Raw genomic sequence first — 23,641 nt, 5'->3', positions numbered from 1 at the left:
GAAGATATTAATGTAATAATAATAATCAGTTATGTAATACAGACTATAGTCTGTATACCGGCGCATCTTTAAAAGTTTTCTCTTGGTTATGCAAGTTATAACAACAGCTGTGATAGCCTAAGTGGTTAGGACGCCCGCCGTCTAATTGGAGGTCGGGAGTTCGATCCCCGGCACGCACCTCTAACTTTTCGGAGTTATTTGCGTTTTAAGTAATTAAATGTCACTTGCTTGAACGGTGAAGGAAAACATCGTGAGGAAACCTGCATACCTGAGAGTTCTCCATAATGTTCTCAAAGGTGTGTGAAGTCTACCAATCCGCACATGGCCAGCGTGGTAGACTATGGCCAAACCCTTCTCACTCTGAGAGGAGACCCGTGCTCTGTAGTGAGCCGACGATGGGTTGATCATGATGATGCAAGTTATAACTTATGTTGTACCCACGTCCCGCGACTTTGTCTACTAAATAGCATGATATGTTTCGAAGATGACCTATATTTTTGCTAAAATCATATATACACATTTTAATACGAAAGTGTGTTTGGTTGTCCTTTTTCACGCATCAACAAAACAACGGAATAATGTAATTTTTTTCATGCTACTTTTTAGTCCAAATAAAATAATTACTTAAAAGATTAATTATTATTTAATCCACGTGAGAGTAGTTGTTCGCAAAAACTACATACAAATAAATCGGTAAAAATACAAAACAAAACAGAATTTATAACAGATATACTTTAGAATCTGGGCTAAATCTGGGCTAAATTCAAAACTTTGGCATAATATTACTTAGGACCTTCAAGTTTAGTTTAAGTTTCAATTGATTTGGTTTAAAATGTTTTGTAAAGTAACTTATCGAATTGCAGAAAACTGTGTTTAGGTAATAAATGTTACGAGTACATACAAAAAGAACGCTAATCATTCAAGGGAAATTTCCCAAATGTCAAGGTTTACGCAATCGAAATGTTTAGAATGGGTAAATTTTACGTAATATAAAGAAGTATAATTTTAGCGTAACTCGCACTTTATTTCGTGTGTTTTGTAAGGAGATTCATATAATATTATGCAATATTCAAGCTGCTAGCTAGGTCGCGTTGTCCCGGCGTTGCGTCACTGTGGAGAAAACATCACTTTCTACCGCAGCCGAGAGGCAGGCCTAGTCTAGTCGATGTGATAATAGATCGAGTGGACATCACATGAGACCTTGGACATCTCGGACATATTGATTACGACATACAAGTTCTTTCTCTTTGACTTTTGTATTTGAAAACGATTTCTTTTTTTCTCTTTATATTTACTTTATACAACGTCAGAAATGTGAGATTTGTATGCATAAGGTTTTTAAACTTATATTACCTACCTGGTATTCTTTTGAATTAGGTACTTTTTGGTGATTGCAGTGTATGGGAATAAAAGAGTTAATTTCGTTTGTTTATCGAGTTTTTTATGCAAAAAAGACTTTATAGTACAACTAAAATTAATTCATTAAAATTACTATTTACATAAATACATTTAGGCACCGTAATTTTTTCACTACTTAATACTAGATTTGTCGGCTGAGCAGATATCACAAGTTACTCGCTGGCACGCGGGGTGCGTTCTAATATGGGCCGGACTGGCCGGGGGGGCCATAGGACGAGCTGACTGAGCCCGAGGAGCCGTGTCCGCCGGAGATGATGCCGCCGCCGATGCTGCCACCGTGGCCGCCGCCAGAGATGAGGCCACCGCCGATGCTACCACCGTGTCCACCGCCAGAGATGAGGCCACCGCCGATGCTACCGCCGTGTCCGCCGCCGGAGATGAGACCGCCGCCAATGCTACCACCGCCAATGCCGCCACCGGAGAGACCGCCGCCGAGACCGCCGCCGAGACCACCGCCGAGACCACCGCCGAGACCACCGCCGAGACCACCGCCGATACCACCGCCGATACCACCCTCTTTCTGGGTCTTGTATTTGATGAAGTATACTTCGGGTTTGGAGGGTTGAGTGGGAGCAACAGTCGGGATGGTGATGTCTGGTTGTTCGTCGGGTTTCTTGACCAGCACGTAGACGAGGGTCTTCTCTTCGTTTTGGGCCTGAGCGGGGATGATGGGGGTGAGGGGTGCGGGAGGTGCTGGGGCCTTAATGAAGATGATCTTGTAGTGCTTCTGGGGGATGGATCCGCCGGAGATGATTTGTGGGCGTTGTTCTTCGGGTTCTGGGGGTGGGACGTGGACGTAGATGTGCTTCTGGACGATAGCACCGCCGCCAAAGCCGCCGCCGCCGAAGCCGCCGCCGCCGCCGCCGCCGCCGCCGAATCCTCCGCCGATGCTGCCGCCGAACCCTCCGCCGCCGCCGCCGCCGAACCCTCCGCTGATTCCGCCGAAGCTGCTGCCTCCGCCGGAGGAGAAGCTGCCGCCTCCCGACGAGAATCCACCACCGCCGAGTCCGCCTCCATGGCCGCCTCCGATTCCACCGAAGCTGCTGGAGCTCAGACCGCCGGAGGAGAAGCCGCCGCCGCCGTGCCCGCCGCCGAGGCTGATGCCTCCGCCGAGGCCTCCATGGCCCCCACCGAGGCCGCCTCCGCCGGGGGCGTTGTAACTGTATCCCGCCTCGGGCCTTGCCGAGCCGATAGCCGCAACGGCCGCTAGTACCTACGAGAGAAAAACAACCAATTAGCATTGCACTCCATTAACCTTCAACACTAAACTGGACATACTTAAACAAAAATAATTGGGGGATCCAAAAAAACTGTAAGTAATTCGACCACAAAGTCTTTAAATTGAAACATTTGAAAAGGTCTTAAACTTTGAGCTTTGACTGTCCATAGAAATGAAAAGCTCAATAAATCACTCAATCCCGAAGAAGCATCGATCGATATCGATTCCTTCACCGACGTCGATTACAACTCGATTACAATCGAGCGATTGCACTGAGTCCAATCCCATAAGGAAGCACGACTCCTAGCGGGTCACACACAGGTCACAACACTTTCACTGCACACGGGTACCTACCAAGAACGCTTTCATGTTGACTCACGGAGGTCTCGTGGTTGTGTGATGCTCTGTACCACATTCTGTTGCCTTTTATACGGACGGTCCGCCGATGCCACTCTCCCTGGCTCTTCCTAAGATTCGGCCTTCGGGGCATACGAGAATTATGATTTTAATGACAGCTCCGTCCGAATTTGACTTCGGTGAAAATCATGATCTTCGGACGTCTTCGACTTTCGTATCTAAAAAGCCTTTTTTTGTATGTCAACTCACAATTATACCACACTTATCATAATACCTAATTGTTCATTGTTTAAATTACGTCTCGTCGTATTATTGTTACGTAAGTACAATAATGCCGTAATAGGTTTTGCTAAATTAATTCAAACGCTCATGAAGGAAAGGTTTTTAGTTGTATAAAGGAAGAAGATTATGATTTATACTACACAGATCTAAGATAAGCTTCGTGTTATACCTGCATCATTATTATGTACTGCAATAAGCTATAAACAAGTACTTGAGATTTTAGTGGATATTGGATTTTCTAAATATTCCATAGAGATAGTTGAGATGTTTCGTCAAACGCACACTAAGTATTACCACTTTGAAGTCGTGAAGTCACTTTTGCTTAAACGACAAAAGATGTGATCTTAATTTCTACATTCGCGTTTTTATTTCAATACTAGTGACGGCCCGCTGCTTCGCTACCGGAAAAATCCGCGAAAATCCCTAATCTACTGCTACTAACAACCTATAGCAACCTCCGTGCAAAATTTTAGCTCTCTAGGTCATAGGTTACTGGTTTTGACTGGGCAAATAGAAAAATCAATCAATGAGTTGAGATTTTAATTTTAATATAAGTAAATATTTCCAAAAGGCGAGCTGGCCATTGTGGACCCCTTTCCACATATTTTGTTGCGATCATAAAATTGCGTTAATTACCTATCCTAAAAGTTAAAAACCGGTCAAGTGCGAGTCGGACTCGGACACGAAGTGTTCCGTATAATTTATTTTTAATTTTTGTGATGTAACCATAAATTCACGGTTTTCGGATTTTTCCCTTTATTTGTGCTATAAGACATTTCACGACTCTAGGTCAACGGGAAGTACCCTATATTTGATTGCCTTGATGGACACGACAGACAGACAGACAGACAACAAAGTGATACTATAAGGGTTCTTTATTTCCTTTTGAGGTAAAGCATAGCGGGGGCGAAAATGACCAAACTCATCCCATTTTCATAACGTTTTATCGCGATCTAAAGTAATTTTCCTTTTCATAACGCAACTTTTTGTGTGACCTCAAAACTCTCCGCCAAAATGACCTTGTTCAATTTATTTATAACTAGATGATGCCCGCGACTTCGTCCGCGTGGATTTATGTTTTTTAAAAATCCCATGGGAATTTTCCGTGATAAAAAGTTGCTTTTGTCAATTTTCGGGATGCAAGCTACCTCTCTAAAAAATCTAAATATATAAAAGGAAAAGGTGACTGACTGACTGACTGAATGACTGACTGACTGACTGACTGACTGACTGACTGACTGACTGACTGACTGACTGACTGACTGATCTATCAACGCACACCTTAAACTACTGGACGGATTGGGCTGAAATTTGGCATGCAGATAGCTATTATGACATAGGCATCCGCTAAGAAAGGATTTTTGAAAATTCAACCCCTAAGGGGGTGAAATAGGGGTTTGAAATTTGTGTAGTTCACGCGGACGAAGTCGCGAGCATAAGCTAGTTTCATATAAAACGCTTAAACGGATGGGCATTTTAGAATCCCGTGGGAACTCTTTGATTTTCCGGGATAAAAAGTAGCCTATGTCACTTTCCAGGGCTTTATCTATACCCATGCATAAAAAATCATGTCAGTCCGTTGTACCGTTGCGACGTGATTGAAGGACAAACCAACAAACCAACAAACCAACAAACAAACACACCTTCTAATTTATAATAAGGGTACTGATAATAAGGATACTGACTAGAGTCGCACTTAATGCCAATTACTTGAATTAAATGATGGAAAGTGATGATAAAATCAAAGATGGAACGCGTTTGCCTAGATCATTATTAGATGTCTACACACTTTTGCCTTAAACATACATAATTCAATGCCTTAACGATTAGCACATTGATTCTTTTGAAAATATACCTTTTTAGGGTTCCGTACCTCAAGAGGAAAAACAAAACCCTTATAGGATCACTTTGTTGCCTGTCAAGAACGGGGTACTTCCCGTTGACCTAGAATCATGAAATTTGGCAGGAAGGTAGGTCTTATAGCAGACATGAGGGGAAAAATCTAAAAACTATTTGTTTTTTCAACTTTCAAAGTCAGATTACTATACCAAGTGGGGTATCATATGAAAGGGCTTTACTTGTACATTCTAAAACAATTTTTTATTTATTTTCAGACATAATAGTTTTTTAATTTATCGTGAAAAATGTCGATAAAATACGATACGTACCTACGTAACCCTCAGTGCGCGAGTCTGACTCGCACTTGACCGGTTTTTTTTAGTTAAAATTGCACGTCTTTAGGGCCAGTTGCACACTAGGTGGTTAAAGTAAGGTTACAGTTAAATTTGACCAGCCAAAAGCTACTTTGGCTCGTACAAGTTGTTAGGTTTCTTTACCTTCTTAGCAAACGTTGATTGATCTTTAACCTCAACCATGGAAGTACGACTACTGACTTGTGTAATATGACAATGTGCTTGTTTTTGATGGGCTAGTTTAACTTTAACGTAACTTTAATTTAAAAGCTCGACGTGCAAGTGGCCCTCAACCAGAATTTTCCATGTAGGTAAAATTGAGGACCTTTATAGGAAAATTAAGTATCTAGAGCATGCAAATTAAAATTGTATAGATAGCTGTGATAGTCTAGTGGTTAGGACGTCCACCTTCTAATCGGAGGTCAGGGGTTTGATTCCGAGCACGCACCTCTAACTGAGTTATGTGCGTTTTACGAAGTCACGGGCATTAGCTAGTGAGGAGTAAGTCATCATCATCATCATCATGATCAACCCATCACCGGCTCACTACAGAGCACAGGTCTCCTCTCAGAGTGAGAAGGGTTTTTGGCCATAGTCTACCACGCTCTCCAAGTGCGGATTGGCAGACTTCACACACCTTTGAGAACATTATGGAGAACTCTCAGGCATGCAGGTTTCCTCACGATGTTTTCCTTCACCGTTAAAGCAAGTGATATTTAGAGAGAAAAGTTAGAGGTGCGTGCTCGGGATCGAACCCCCGACCTCCGATTGGAAGGCGAACATCCTAACCACTAGGCTACCACAGCTTCAGAGGAGTAAGTAGGTATAGGTATTTCTCTCGCTTCGCATCCTCATGCCTGATAGAAAGGCAACTTCACACTAATCAGATACGTCAGTCGTCATCAACACCTTTCAGCGGTTATTCGTTTTGACATTCTAAACACGCATATACTTTCCTATTCCTGATTTTTCAAGATGATGACGTGAGATGAAATGCGTTCAATGCACTGACCTCTACTAATAGAAGTGCGCTGGACTTGCGATTGCCGGCTGTTTTTGAAGTAGATAAATTTGTGTTGCCATTAGGGCGCTAGCAACAGTGAGTATCGTGTGAGCGTACTCGGAACTAAATGTTAGTGATGAGAGATCTGTCACCATAGTATCAAAACGAATACCATCACTATCTTCTTCTATATTATAATTGCGAAAGTGTGTTTGTTTGTTGGTTTGTCCTTCAATCACATCGCAACGGAGCAACGGATTGACGTGATTTTTTTCATGCGTATAGTTAAAGACCCGGAGAGTGACATAGGCTACTTTTTATCCCGGAAAACAATGAGCTCTCATGGGATTTTAAAAAACCTAATCCACGCGAACGAAGTCGTGGACATTAGTTAGTTTGATATAATGCCAATTTTATTTTCCGCTTCCGCGCTTACGGTGTGGATCACCACAAAAAATAACGATAATTAGTATCACTAGCTTATGCTCGCGAATTTGTCCGTGTGGACTACACACATTTCAAGCCGCTATTTCATCCCGTTAGGGGTTGAATTTTCAAAAAACCTTTCTTAAAATCATCCCGATCCGTCCAGTAGTTTGAGCTGTGCGTTGATAGATCAGTCAGTCAGCCAGTCAGTCACCTTTTCCTTGGTATGGTATACCTACCTATATTTGGTATGGTATACCTACCTTTTCCAGCGTACTTGTATAAGTCCATTTCAGTGGTTCAACGCATGATTACGATTTTAACTGGCATAGTGATCGGAATCCCTTATTAAGATTTATGATTTTATACGACTATGAAGAAGATTGTAAAATGTAGATAAGTTTTATGTAGATAGGCAAAGTCATCGATATTTTCAATAGGGAATGAAAATGGAAAAATCACTAGGTAGTGTAAGCATCGTGTAAGTACCTATTTAATGGTACCTATAACCTAGGCCATTGTGAAAAACCGGCCAAGTGCGAGTTGGACTCGTGCACCGAGGGTTCCGTACTACAGTCGTATTTTTCGACATTTTATACCATAAATCAAAAACTATTTAGTATAAAAATAAATAAAAATCTATTTTAAAATGTAAAGGTCTTTAACCTTTCATAATATGATACCCCAATTTGGTATACCTAGTAATCTTACTTTGAAAGTAGAAAATACTAATTATTTGTTTATGAACATTGTTATTATTTTTCTGTGATGTAACCACAAACTCACGGTTTTCGGATTTTTCCCTTTACGTCTTCTATAAGACCCACCTACCTGCCAAATTGCAAATTGCATTCTAGGTCAACGAGAAGTATCCTGTAGGTTTCTTGACAGACACGACACACAGACAGACAACAAAGTGACCCTAAAACATGCTGGGTGTGGTTTGTAAGCCTCTTGCAGCAGTGTGTCATCAACTTAAGTGCTTTAATGGTCTCTTAGACTAAGTTAAATTACGTGAAGGACAATCAGAGGTCACACGAATGTGTCAACCCGTGACATTGTATGGTGAGGGTCAAGTTAAGTGTGTGATGTAATTTTACATCGCTCCATGTCTTTTATGTGACGTATGGATCCGAGACATGGTCGCTAACTATGGGTCTCATAAGAAAGCTCAGAGTCACTCAGCGGGCGATGGAGAGAGCTATGCTTGTATACCGAACCAGTGGTAAATTAAAACTACCTGACTATTCATAAGCACTTTTAAAAAGTTTACATGAATAAAAAACATTATATTCTATTCTATTCTATTCTTGGAGTTTCTTTATAAGTGATCAAATCAGAAATGAGGAGATCCGTAGGAGAACTAGAGTAACCGACATAGCTCAATGGGTTGCGAAGCTGAAGTGGCAATGGGCAGGGCACATAGTTTATAAAACCGATAGACGTTGGGGTCCCAAGGTGCTGGAATGGCGACCTCGCGGCGGAAGACGCAGTGTTGGAAGACCTCCCACTAGGTAGACGGACGACATCAGACGAGTCGCAGGGAGCCCCTGGCGCAAGACCGTGGCATGTGGAAGTCCCTACAAGAGACCTATGTCCAGCTGTGGACGTCTATTGGTTGATGATGATGATGATGTCTTTTATGTGATTCTGGTCATTGTAAAGTGCCTATTTGCGACTTCATCGTCGTGGATTATCCGTAGAAACACTTTTTCCGGTAAGTATAAGAAGATATTTAACGTTAATTATTAATTATTATCAACGTTAAAAAAACCGGCCAAGTGCGTGGCGGGCCACGCGCAATGTAGGGTTCCGTAGTCACAATCCTCGAAAAACAGATATAACGAGAAAAAAAATTCATCCCCACTTTACATGGGAGCTACCCTAACAATTTTATTTCACCACTTTGTCGGCGTGATTAATATTTATACCCATGCCAAATAACAGATTTCTAGCACTAATAGTCTCTGAGATTATAACCGAGGACGGACGGACGGACGGACATGGCGAAACTATAAGGGTTCCTTGTTTACTACGGAACCCTAAAAATTACCAACGTTGATTCCCGCTTCGTTTTACTTACTTTCTTAACTGATTCTAAATACTCATAGTCAGATGTATGTAAGTAGGTACCTTAGTATAAAACAAAATTGAAATCCAAGTTTTCAAGTGTCAGATTATTTTATAATAAGTGTTATCAGATTATTGCTTTAAATTGATTAGAAATTTTAAAGATTCGAACTCGTTGGATGCGTGGATCTTGAAATCATTATTTCGTAAATTTTATGAGGTGTGTTTTAGAACTTTGGATAATATTTTTAGTATGTGACAGAATAGGTACTTATCGTGCGAACTTGGTACGAACTCAGTGCAAATTAAGCTATAGCGTATCATAAAAAAACTTAAAATGCAATTCATACAAATACGGAATCGAAATATCACTGCGTAGGTAGGTAGGTATGCGAGTACAAATATTTTGTTTGCACCAAAAACTTTTACTTTTAAAGGTTAATTTCACTGTCAGTTCACCTGTTATATCATTGGTTCTGAGAATTTACGACTAATAACGTACATATTATATTATTTACCTACGTGAAAAATGCCTTCACTTTTGTATTGAAACCCATTAATTAGTTTACGGTTGACCGCTTTGACACGTGGTGATAAGTGTTATCGCTAATGGCATTATTCATCACCCGCACTTTCCACGCGTGCGAATTCGTCTGGTGGCATGAGGCCCTTTTTTTTTATAACGCTGGGAAATGCGTTTACGCATCCCCCCCTCCTGGAAGCCAACCAGCTAACCAGCCAGCCAACCAACTGGAGGGAAGGTATGTGGGACTCGCCGGCCGAGAGGCGACCGGAATACCCACTAAAACCCAGCGGCGCTCCTGCGCGTCGCCTGGTGACTGGGTCACTGGAACGCCGAAGCAAACCACCGCGACCCAGCCAGCGACATCCGCCGAGCCGGACCCTCCACCGGAGACCCCGCTCACGAGGTCCCCACACCGCACGTCCGAGGCGCACCGACCAAGTGCGTGCGCCTCCCGACGTCACCCGCGTCCCAACCTCCGCCTCGTCCGCTGTGCCCTCTGCTAGTCAGAGGGACACGCGGAAAAACCTTCCCCCTGCCAGGTCATTAGCCATGGCTAACAATATTCCTGGAGAGAGATTATTAGTGGCATGCGGCTCTGTGGCCTGCCGCAATGTCGCACTATATTGCTCTGGCGTAAAAGAAGCTTTAATTACTAAAGATCATGTAAAGATTTATCAGCAGTTTGAATGTAGGTATTACTTTTACAGCACATTCACTTATTGACCTTTGATAGTCTAGTCATTCTATTGCTTGACCTCAATAATTACACGTGGAAAGTGATGATGATGAGGATGCGCTTGTCTTGAATATGTCTAGTCATTTTGTTTGCGTAAAGGTAGAAAAATATTGCATCTTTCAAAATATGAATGAATTGATCCTACTGGCAACAGGGTAGGTTTCAAGCTGCCAGTGGTCAGCAAAAATGTGGATCAATTTATTGATCCTACTGGCAGCCCGCAGTGGGTAGAATAAACAATTCAAGCTGACCACTCTATCTGCTAGCAGGATCAATTCATTCATATTTTTAACCGACTTCAAAAATGGAGGAGGTTCTCAATTCGTCGGAATCTTTTTTTATTTTTTTTATTTTTTATGTATGTTCCCCGATTACTCGAAGACGCCTGAACCGATTTTGAAAATTATTTTTTGTTTAAAAGGGTACTATACTGCAAAGGTGGTCAAAACAAATAAAAACCGACTTCAATACTTACCTAACCACAAACACTAAAAATTAAAAAAGAATTTAATTTATTACCGAATATATTATGTATACAAGAGTTAATATATATTAGTTCCATAATAATACTTTTTGGTGCCAGTGCCAATTAGCTTATTAGCTGCGCGAATCGTCTAGACTTCATATTTTTCAGGAAAAGCAGCCACCACACACAAGTGTGTGTTTTGGGATTTGTGTGGTACTGCGTCGTGGTGGTGCGTACGTATTGCTTGCCGGGTGGCTGCTTTTCCTGCATGGTTAGCAGTGGGAGGGTGGGCGGTACATTTCGCATGCTGCATGTTGCATCATACAGATTCGACCTGTTTCAGCGGATTACAGCAAATTAGGCTTTTGGTTCATTGTATATCATGGACTTCCGCAAAGTAACGCCTGCTTCTATACAACGAACCCGTGACCTCCCATTAACAAGACCACAGCGCTTACAACTGCGCCAGGGAGGTCGTTTACAAGAAGATTCCGAGAATAATGGTCAGTAGACACTGTTACAGGTTAGTATGGAAAAGAAAGGAGTCTATTGCCGGCCGTAGACTGTAGAGGTCGTAAAGTGAGGCAACTATAATTACATTCACGTCGTAGATAGAGTAATAAAGGTAGATTGAAGTACTGTGTAACCGCGCATGAGATAGCGATAGCACGACGTAACGATGAATAACACGACAATTATTAACCCTTGTTTAGTAGTCAATAATATTGTGAAAACAAGTAGGTAAATAAGTAATGAGAAATACAATAATACGCCACGAATTCTCAAAGTTTGTTTTGCAACTAAAGTTGCATTCCTTGCATGTATTCATGAAAAAAAACCAGTTACACGATAAGGGACAAAAAGTAGGTTAGTTGCGTCTCTGTTTATCACATTAGTAACTTTATCTGTGCTCTCTTTTTAGTGTGAATGAGAAAGCAAACGTTCATGTATCTACCTTTATTACTCTATCTACGATTCACGTATTCGTCAGCATGTGAATGCAATAGAGATTGTGTGATATTTGGGATCGATTCTACTTATATTTCGCAAAAAAATAGTGCGTGTATCCTGCGTGGTTTAGATAAAACTAAACACGCGTGGGATTCTTGTTTTTTAAATTATTCTCATACTAGATGATGCCCGCGACTTCATCCGCGTGGATTTAGGTTTTTTAAAAATCCTATGGGAACTCGTTCATTTTCCGGGATAAAAAGTAGCCTGTATCCTTTCCCGGGATGTAAGCTAACTCTGTACCTTATTTTTTGACTCTTTTATAAATTTTATTTCATTTTCTTTCTCTATCTTGTGTAGACTATATTATTGAGGAATCCCTAATAAGACATATTGGTTTTCATCATGAGATCCGACATAAAGAAAGATACTTAGAAGTAAAACTGTGATAGAAGATGGATATAGTATGTACAAATACAGTAGTGGAATCTGCATTTCAATTTCCGGACCACAATTAGATATAGGAGTACGCGGCAGAAAATAATGTACCTACATCGACCTTTAGAAAGAGGTAGCGGTTTTGTAGAGCCTTAACTCTGTCGTTGAGACCGACAAAACGTCACATAGGTATGTGTGACAGAGACAACGGACTCAAAAGGTCGATGTACAATATTTTCTGCTGCGTACTGTAAACTCTTGGCGAGTCGGACCGGAATTCGAAAAGCCTGAAATACAAATACAAACCTGTTGAAATTTATGTGATATTTATTATATGTTGTCTTAAATTTTAATATATAGTGATGCTTACGAAGCTTGGACGATCTAACCTAAGGACGCGCCTCGCATGATTATTCCCCTCTGTCAATAGTAATGGATTTTTAATCCACTGCGTTTATAAACACTGTTTGCGGAATCGATTTTGTCATTGTCAGAATCGTTTTCGATGTGTGACGACGTCTTACACGCTGGGTGAAAAATGCCTGTTTGTGCCGTTAGTGAGTGCAAGAACAAATCAAACACATCAAATTTACAAAAAGATGGAATTTCATTTCATAAGTAAGTATTTTTGGTGTAATAAACGCTTTCTATAAATTAAATTACATAAATTATTATAATAAAATAACAATCGAGAACTTTACCGATTCAGTAATTGAGTACGTAATAATTCGGTAGAAACGAGTCACACTTCTCACGAGACTATATTTTGTTTTTTCTAAACAATTGCAACCCTCGTTATATACAAATTAGGTTAAAATTTGAATACGCGTGAACAGCATGAAATTACGTAGTAGTAAAAATAACACTAGTCTCGTGGGAAGTGCGGTATACTAAAGACGGAGAGCCAGCGCCCAAAAAACTGTTTGAATTTACTAAGGCTAATTTTTTGCGCATACTGACCAGCTCTGTCCCCATATTCTGCTGACTAACCATTACAACTTTTATTTATATGCAATATACAAGTTATATAACAATGTTCAGCCTTAGTAAATTCATTTTATTACCTCGCAGGTACGACACCTTTGATAGCGCACCTGAGTCACTGTTCTCAGGTTCACTTGACTGACCGCAGTATGTTTGTGTACGCAACCATTCTAATGAACTATAAAAAAATTAGCCTTAGTAAATTCAAACAGTATTTTGGGCCCTGGCTCTCCGTCTATAGTATACCGCACTCCCCACGAGACTATTGTGTTATTTTTACCAAATTTTTCAGTATTAGATTTAATTGCATAGGACATAAGGTTCGATTTTTAAGAATCATGTGATAGTGATTGCGGTTCGATTATCGATATCGATGAAAACATTTTCTTTATTATTAACGACTAAATTACCGTCTTCAAGTCAAGTAAAGAATAGTTATTATTAATTACCACAATTTTTTCGCTACCTATACTTGTAATAAAACTGGTCGATTTCTGTGATTTCACGTACTTAATACATTTAAAAAAATATTAAAGCAACGCAATTTTAGTGATAGGCGAGAAACGGGGTAGGGTGTCTCTGAACTGGGTAATTTGTAGCTAAAAGGTGTACCTTTCTCAAGGATGAGGATTAGGTAATAATTTATCATAATCGTTTTATTTTTACAGATTTCGATATTTTTACAGAGAGAATCGCCAAGAATATACATAACATTAACCTAATGGTAAATAATGACGTGTTAAAAATAGAAGAGGCCACCGTGTGTGTTTACTAATTTATTTTCATAGTATCATATATGTCTTATGGAATTTTGCTGTGGGGTAAAAGCGGCAGGTATTGAGAAAATTTTTGCATTGCTAATTTGTAAGGGCAATACGTGTAATATTTAATAACTTACATTTAATTTTTTTGGACAAAGAGTACACCATATTGGAATTACCATGTAAACCCAATGTGCAATAAATAAATGATTGATTGGAAAGAAAAAACATTTTATTGATTGATATACCTACTAATTATGTTTGGTAGGTTTTTGCGCGGTCAGGTTTATTTTGTATTATATAATAATATAAGTCATTAATAAGCACATTTTCACTATCGAAATTTTAAATGAAAATTTCGTTATATAAAAAAATACAAAAGATTAAAAATGATATAAAATAAGTAAAAAAGTATGTGCATATTTTTTAAATAAATATTTTTCTTATTTTTACGTTGCATTATTAGTTTTTGGGATAATTACCTATTAAGTGAGGTGAATGTATGCAAGAATACGCTACGCTGACCAAACACTGGTTTTAAGTAATTAAATACGAGTAATAAATTCTTACTTCTACTTTTGTTTCTGAAAAACTATCGATATATTTTAAAATATCGATACGGTAGCATCGCAAATCAATTTGACTGTCTTACACTCGTAATGTCTTTGTATGTTGATGTATATAACTTATTAGTGTGCGTAAAATGTAGTAGTGTTGAAGATTTAGATATGTGTGTGTTAATAATGACACAAAACTTTGTTGAGTCAGTGTGTCAAGTTGTCTATGTAGTGTTTCCTCGTCCCGCACCAAAAGTGACAGAAATTTTTATTCGTAATATTAGGCGCGTTACAAGTCCATAGGTTAGATCGTCCAAGTTACGAAGCTTTCAAAAATGACACTCATTTATTGATTGATATGTTGAGCGAGACACATTAAGAAATACATTAGAAAACATAATAAAAAATAAGATAGCGTTTAGTAATCTAAAATACTCTTAAACTGACCAAAAATAATAATTTATTTCACAAAAAGTTGGTAATACTACTTCCATAAGACGGTTTTATTTTGGCTAACTAGAGGTTATTTTGCGATTACAAATACTATAATTCATTAAAAAATAACATTGAAAATAGAACAGTGAAGCACATCAAAATATTCGTGCACATCAATTGATAGGTAGGTACTTCTATATATTTTTGGACCCAATAGTCCGATACTTTGGCAGAAGGGATGATCGCGTGTCCATATCTTCTCCCGAGATCTCGCACGCCGTCCCAAAGTATGCTTGATTTAATACATACCGGTATTTACATAATCATATTCATTCATCCTCCCGATTTCAAAACATTTCATTAATTCATTCACGCGATTCTCGAAATATTTAGTACTTTTCTCGAAATAAATCCTATTGGGAAATTTAATACTGTTGGTTGATTTTTCCTTGTCGATAATATTGGATTTCGCCTCAGACAAGTCTTTGTTCATTAAAAAACCGGCCAAGTGAGAGTCAGACTCGCGCACTGAGGGTTCCGTATTGCAGTCGTATTTTTTCGACTTTTTGCACGATAAATCAAAAACTATTATGCATAAATATAAATATAAATCTATTTTAGAATGCACAAGTGAAGCCCTTTCATATGATACCCCACTTGATATAATAATATAGTTATCTTACTTCGAAAGTTGAAAATAGCAATATTTGTTCATGACCACAATTTTTTTTTTGTGTGATGTAACCCCAAATTCACGGTTTTCAGATTTTTTCCCGAATGTCTGCTATAAGACCTACCTACCTGCCAAAATTCATGATTCTAGGTCAACGGGAAGTACCCTGTAGGTTTCTTGACAGACAGACAGACAGACAACAAAGTGATCCTATAAGGGTTCCGTTTTTCCTTTTGAGGTACGGAACCCTAAAAATGTAGATATTCTAACCTATTAGCTTTTGCACGAGACTGCGTCAGCTTCAATGTCACGTAGCTCCAATGACGAACATTTTTTCCGTCCGTCCGTCGGTCCGTCCCCGGGATGCAAGGTATCTCAGTACCAAATTTCGTAAAATCATTTAAACGCTTGAACGCATCATCATCATCATGATCGACCCATCGCCGGCGCACCACAGAGCACGGGTCTCCTCTCAGAGTGAGAAGGGTTTTGGCCACAGTCTACCACGCTGGCCATGTGCGGATTGGTAGACTTGACACACCGTTGAGAACATTATGGAGAACTCTCAGGCATGCAGGTTTCCTCACGATGTTTTCCTTCACCGTTAAAGCACGTGATATTTAATTACTTAAAAACGCACATAACTCCGAAAAGTTAGAGGTGCGTGCCCGGGATCGAACCCTCGACCTCCGATTAGAAGGCGAACGTCCTAACCACTAGGCTATCACAGATGAACGCATGATTCTTTAAAAATTCCGCGGGATCACCACAATTTGGGAATGCAATTCCTTACAGCATCAGAGCTGAGGAGTTGGGTCCTAGAGTTCACCAAGTCTTTCGTTGGTAGGTACCTTTTCACAGAATGTGTATTTCTATTGCAACTATACCTAACAAAAAATACAATTTCAAAATTTGAAATAAAAATATTAAAAAGTGTTATTTCTGGTACGATGGTACGGAATCCTTCGTGTGCGAGCCCGACACGCACTTGCCCAGTTTTTAAAAATATGCTTTCAATTTCATCTCAGCGATTGCTAAATGCCGATTTCATTAAAAATGCAAATCGCGCAGAAATGCAATAGGTCTTGATCTCATCAATCATCAATTTGCGGTTTATTAATTTACTAGAGGATGCCAGAGACTTCGTCCGCGTGGATTTTGGTTTTTTAAAATCCCGTGGGAACTCTTTGATTTTCCGGGATAAAAAGCAGCCTATGTCCTTCCCCGGGATGCAAGCTATCTCTGTACCAAATTTCGTCAAAATTGGTTGAACGGTTGGGCCGTGAAAGGCTAGCAGACAGACAGACAGACAGACACACTTTCGCATTTATAATATTAATATAAGCTATGATGCTAGCATAAATAAATAAATAAATAAAATAATAAAAATCTTTTTTATTCGAATAAACTTTTACAAGTACCTACTTTCAAATAGTCGGATGCATCTACCACTGCTTCGGAATGCCTTTCCTACCGAGAAGAACCAGCAAGAAACTCGGCATAGAAAGAAAGAAACATACTGCATAATGGTGCTAATTCGGTTGTAAACAATCCCTAATCTCTAACTAGATTGGCAGGTCTAAAAATAATGATATCCTTTTTATAATATTCCCTGAAGAAATGGTTTGTACCTATATCAGACTTACTAGATTAAGATTAATTTTGATTAATTTTTTTCTAGTTTATAATAAGTAAAATGAAATAAACTAAACTTAGATAGTTATCTCAAATCTATCGTCACCTTCAAGACATTAGTCTAAACGTCCAAACTGTAATAAATCATAATCCGTATCGAAAAATCATATTGACCGTTCACTTTTTCACAACACATTATGTCATGTGGGTAACATAGATATACAAAGCTTTTGTCCGTTAATGCGTTGCAAATGAGATGCTACCGTAATAGGAGTTGTATAACAGCCTATCCGATCGGGTTTCTAGGCGCCTGTGTTGCCAGCTCAATAATTTATTTCCTAAAAAGAGGCAACAAATATTTTACTAATATTAATTATGTTAATCCCAAAATGTTGTCTATGCATTTTATTTACAGGAAAATCTTCAGTAAGGTAAGTTAATAAGTTTGCAATAAATAACGAAATACGTAAAACTGCGCAGATGGGTTGGATCCGCTTTATAAATAGTGAATATTTACTTAGTGCCTGTTCCGTCCGATATAAATCAAACCAAACTGACATGTCTAAAAGTAGTTTTTCCGCAGGGAATATTGTGAAAAGAACAGTGCTATTTTAAGACTTCTAAGATAGTCTCTTATCCCAAACGCATTTACATAGTATTTAGGTACATATGAAGCCTTAATTAAGATATACCGTCAACGTTTCGTAGTGTGTATGCTAATGAATCTCATAAATTAAACTACATTCTTGCATCCACGGATGTACTGTACATAATAGTAGCTAGACCAAAATAAAAAGTCTAATTAGCGAGAACGGAAACATTAAAGAAAGTGTTTTAGACTAGAGCGTAGTGTTTATTTATGTTTTGGTAAAATAAGCTCTTGAGTGCTGAATAGATGCTTGATGAAAATCCTAGTATATTTGCAGTAAGATAAACAAATACTATGTAATCTAATTTATAGATCTATGGTAATCTACTAATACTTCAAGGTTATAAACAACACTTTCTAGACTTTCTACATAGGTATTTATATACTAGGTAACTAGATGATGCCCTGCGCATTTTTTCCTTTTTATATTTAGAAGATTAAGTAGTATGGATTCATTAATCAACTTCAAGACATAACTTAACTTTTAAGTCAGTTTTTAGTTTTTTTTTTAGTTTTTTTTAGTAGGTAAGTAAACTTAGCTTGGAGATTAAATTTTTATAGAGCTGTCAACACTGAGGATGCGCGGGCGCGTGTCAGATATTCAAATCATGTGTGATATCAACGGTCGGGGGAAAGATCGTAATGTGCTGGTGACTAGTTTTTGTGATGTTTAGAATGTATTACTTTTATAGCTTTGACGTAATTGCGTGTAGACTAGTGTGGGTACTTGCGTTTGCACAATATGGGCACACGAGTATATAGGTACGTAGGTAGAATCCCGTGGCATGCATGTGGAAACGAAAACCAATTTAGTTTTGCAGTTCAAAATAAAAGGGATTTTTTTTTTTCGTCCACGTGCAGTAGGTTTAGGTTTTCTTTAGAAATCACATAGGAACTCTGATTGTGCGGGATAAAAAGTAGCTTATAATCGTCTAAAGCTAGCTTTGTACCAAATAGATAATGCCCGTGACTTTATCTGCGTGGGTTTAGATTTTTTGAAAATCCGTGGAAACTCTTTGATTTTCCGGGACAAAACGTAGCCGAAGTCCTTACCCGGGATGCAAGCTGTGTCTGTACTAAACGTCAAAATATGAAAAGCTAGCAGAAGACAGACAGATTAATGTATTTATTTCCAAGTTACAGAACCCTCGGTGGGCGAATCAAACTCGCACTTGCTCGAATGGTTTATTTGTAGAATATAGTTTGTTTTTGTTATAATTTACACATTTAAATCAGGCCATAAATCAAAAAATTTAATTGTGTTGTGTAAGAGATCTATTTCAGAAAAAGTTTTTTACGATATGGCTGTAAAGTTATTATCATATACCTACTTATGTAAATATTTAACATAATTTGATTAGTATAAATTAGGATTAAGTTGTCATAGAATAGATGCTAACGGTGCATGTGACCTTTAACTTATTCGTAACTTATTAAAAATTGCAAAATAGTTTCCTAAGTTGTTTTTGTAAAAAAATAAGCCTTTCTATTTAGTAAAATCGCATGAAAGCTTGTTTTAAAAAACACTATTAATTGTTTTTTACGTAACAATTTAATAAATCATAAACATTAGTTCTAATATCTATGCTAATTTTGATGCGTTAACACGTCTCACAAATATGAATATTATTAATTATACCTAGAGATGAGAATAACTTAACTTTTGTTACCAAGAACGTTTAAAGTATTTCAATGGAAAAGTTACTATTATTCTGATTAGGTGCACTATGTTTGTATGTAACAGCTATTTTATTAAGAGAGCTTTTCTTTACCCGCGACTTAATCCGCGTTTAAAACGTCCGTCCGTCCGTCTGTCTGTCTGTCTGTCTGTCTGCTAGCTTTTCACGGTCCAACAGTTTAACCGATTTTGATGGTACAGTACTAATATTTTAAATGCGAAAGTGTATCTGTCTGTCTGTCTGACTGTATGCTAGCCTTTCACGGCCTATCTGTTCAACCACTCTGGACGAAATTTGGAACAGAAATAGCTTACATCCCGGGGAAGAACACAGGCCACTTTTATCGCGGAAAATCAAAGAGTTCCCACGGGATTTTAAACATACCTAAATCCACGCGGACGGAGTCGCGAGCATCATCTAGTAAAAAATAAATTAAAAAAGTACCTACTTACTAAAGACAAAGATTATTTGATATGCTTGAGTGGTATAATTGACCCGCTGTTATTTCCCGGTCCTTCTGACCCGGGTACATAATGTTTATATAATGCGATGTAACATAGGGTCGTTGGGTTCGCCAGCATAATCGTGATGACATATTAGCTTTACCCTCAATCTGGCTCTATCTCACGGTAGATCTTTCGTCAAGTCATACTTACTATGTACAATTTACAAGCATAGAGCACAACCTAATTTTAGAGTATTCGCATCCTCTCCTTACTAATGTAATATGAAAAGGACAGACGCAGTTTGACAGTTTTAAATTTAATTTTTAGATGGTAAAACCCGTGATTTTAGCGCACAGTCGCGAGCCTACTGTCTAAATTTGTAGCGTGCACTAAAATTTAGAGTCTTTAAATGTAAAGTTCATGTTCTGTCCCTTTTTAGCATTGTTAAAAAGAAAAGGATGCAGATACTCTAAATTTAGTTTAGAATATGTTTTTTATTTTAATTCGGAAAAATGTAGTCTATGTCTATGTAGTCTATGAAAGTCTTGTCAATCCGTTGGCACTATGATGCGGCGGAAACGATTCTAAGGGCTGATCCACACCAGCGCACGTGCACCTTACATAACGAGTATCATAAAAACATAATGCAAACGTGTACAAAAGTGGTTTGTTTTCACAAGTCACAGCGTACGCACATTGTTCGTGAGTTCTTGGGAGTTTAAACAAACATGGTACCAATGATACTGTCTCTATGCGCTCGCTCGTGGCATGCACGCGTGCACAGAGACAATGACGCGTCCGTGCTCCGTAGGCGTTCGATGCGCCTTGTGTACACGGTTTGTGTGCTTGCGCGTGCGCAGATGTGAAATCACCTTTACATTTGTTTTAATCTAGTTTTATAATTACATAAATAGCTTATAGTAGCACTATAGGTATTATAACCCATACCAATATTTTAAATGCGAAAGTGTATCTGTCTGTTTGTCTGTCTGTCTGTCTGACTGTATGCCAGCCTTTCACGGCCCATCTGTTCAATCATTCTGGACGAAATTTGGAACAGAGATAGCTTACATCCCGGGGAAGGACATAGATTTTTTATCCCGGAAAATCAAAGAGTTCCCACGGGATTTTTAAAAACCTAAATCCACACGGAGTCTAAGCCCAAGTCAAAGTCGCGGGCATCATCTAGTTATGTATAAACGAAGTAACATCTGAGGAAGTTTGACAACCTTTCACCCAAAACATTATCATGTAAGTACCTACCTATAATGAACAGTTTTAACCATAAACGATCCATTTGCGTAAAGCTTTAACTATCAAATAATCATAACCAGATGATACTAACTTTCCGTGCTTAAGGGGACTCAGTTCAGTGCTTTCTTCATACAAACGTAGGAGGGAAATTACAACAATATTCGATATTGTACGCACAAAACTAAGAATTATATCGATTTATCTCGTCATTATCTAGGTTTATTGATACATAAAACATTGAACAAAATATTGATTTAAAAGTTACGAGGCTCAAAAGGTTCCTATTTTAACACTAAATTAATGACAACTTCGGGCGTAAATAAATAATATTAGGGATATGAAAATTCTAAAAAAATTTATCATTAGACGTAGTTTATTTATTCATTAGTTGAAATAACTTTACTTTGTAAACATAAATTCAGCAGTTTTTTCCCAAAAATACTTTTCCTAAACCCTTTTTGCGCGCTTGATTTCGGTGAAAATCATCGTGCCTCTCAACTTTCTCATACAATGTCAAGTGAAAAGCAAACATGTTACCCACGTGCGCTGCCAATTTCGGTCGAGCGTCCTGCGTCACCTTAATACAATATACTAAGTAAGTAAATAATAGGCATACCTAAGCTCTAACTTACAAGTGCCTGTAAATTGCTGGTAGGTTCCTTTAGTTAAATATTTTCATAATATGTTTGAGTAGGTTATTATCGAGTAGGTAATATTAATTACGAAAACTTAAAACTAAATCTACGAGGGTTTAAAACGCGTCCAAGTCTGAGAAGAGCCCACAACAAACTCCGCGATTAGATCTACACTAATATTATAAAGAGGAAAACTTTGTTTGTTTGTTTGTTTGTTTGTTTGTTTGTTTGTACTGAATAGGCTCAAAAACTACTGGACCGATTTTAAAAATTCTTTCACCATTCGAAAGCTACATTATCCACGAGTAACATAGGCTATATTTTATTTTGGAAAAAAATAGGGTTCCGTAAGATATTTGGGTTTTTCGGACACAAGGTGTAAAAAATCAACCAGAAAAGTTACTTATTTTGCGTACGCTGCCTAAACTATAAAAGATAGAACCATAAAATGTTCTAATTAATTGTAGATCTTATAAATATCTACAAAAAAGTCCGCGACACACTATACCCATCTATGTCGAGTGAGGCACAGCAACCATTTTTTTATTTAAAAATCTTGAATTTTTTTTGGACTACATTTAAACGCGTTTATTTTACTCATGCTATTAATCCTTATCAAAATAAATGATTTCATCACTAAGAACAGTTTATGGAGATAATATTTGGTCTTTGAATGATTAAAATTGGACGTTTGGTTTTGAAGTTATGGCGAAATTAAAATATTACGATTTCTGCTGCACGGCCCGTTGTATTATATAAAGAGGTAATGTCGTTAAGTTTGTTTGTAGGGGGTAATCTTTAGAACTACTGAACCGATTTTAAAAATTCTTTCACCAGTAGAAAGCTACATTATTCCTGAGTGACATAGGCTATACGGGATCTTTAAAATATTATATAAAGAGGTAATGTCGTTAAGTTTGTTTGTAGGGGGTAATCTTTAGAACTACTGAACCGATTTTAAAAATTCTTTCACCAGTAGAAAGCTACATTATTCCTGAGTGACATAGGCTATACGGGATCTTTAAAAACCTAAATCTACGCGGGCGAAGCCGCGGGGATCAGCTAGTTATAAATATAGCGAGTAGTGAAGAGATCTCCCCAGTCTACTTGGGTAAAATAGCAATTTGTCGGTCTGTACTCTGTAGGTACATCTATTAGTCTGTCAAAGTTTTATTTTTCTGAAATAATGAACACACTAATGCGAAGGGAGTTATAAAACAAGAAAAATATTTGACACCGTTATATGAAATTAACAAATACGCTTCCGGTTTTAATCAACATTTCCTTTAACAGAGAAGACCATGTTTAATATTTCTAGGTTTATACTTTATATCACCAAAATGCATGAGATTAAAGGTACGCCAAACAGTACGCGAATAGTAGGAAGGTACTATGCCTTATTTTTTTATCCAACTTACATGAACCAAATCTACGAGTACCTTTTGTATAATATTACTAGCTGATCCGCCCCGGCTTCGCTCGAATGGAATTTAGAAAATCGAGGTGGGGGTTGAATTTCCAAAAATCCTGAAACACCTCATTCTTCATTTGTTCCCTAAAACTTAAATACCAATTTTTATGAAATTGACTTGTATACAAACTTTCAACCCCTATTTAACCTCCTTGGTAGTAGAATTTTCAAAAATCGTGAAATACGTATTTTTTATTATTTTTAACCGAAAGCTTAGTTATACCATATAATATAATTTCCATCGATGTAGCTTCAAAAATGACGAACTTTCATACAAACTTCCATTCCGCATTTAACCCACAGGATTATGAAGGAATTATGAATTATATCACAATATGTAAATTTTTCAATATATTAGGTATGTAGTTACGCATAAT

At 38.1% G+C, this 23,641-nt stretch overlaps 2 protein-coding genes across 2 annotated transcripts in view; both read right to left on the bottom strand.

Moving 5' to 3' along the window:
* Window positions 1–23,641, bottom strand: part of LOC117989056 (uncharacterized) — a 102,023-nt gene that overhangs the window by 35,963 nt on the left and 42,419 nt on the right. The window lies entirely within an intron of this gene.
* TwdlT (TweedleT) lies at window positions 1,433–3,030 on the bottom strand. The gene is made up of 2 exons (XM_034976207.2): window positions 2,993–3,030; window positions 1,433–2,632 (listed from the first exon to the last, which is right to left on the bottom strand). Exons 1-2 carry the CDS (start codon window positions 3,005–3,007, stop codon window positions 1,598–1,600), a joined length of 1,050 nt encoding a protein of 349 aa, XP_034832098.1. The 5' UTR covers window positions 3,008–3,030; the 3' UTR covers window positions 1,433–1,597.

This window comes from Maniola hyperantus, chromosome 15, assembly GCF_902806685.2.
Source record: "Maniola hyperantus chromosome 15, iAphHyp1.2, whole genome shotgun sequence".
Taxonomy (NCBI): Eukaryota; Metazoa; Arthropoda; class Insecta; order Lepidoptera; family Nymphalidae; genus Maniola; species Maniola hyperantus.
The sequence above is the reverse complement of the archived record's forward strand: the minus strand, read 5'-3'. Positions and strand labels throughout refer to the sequence as shown.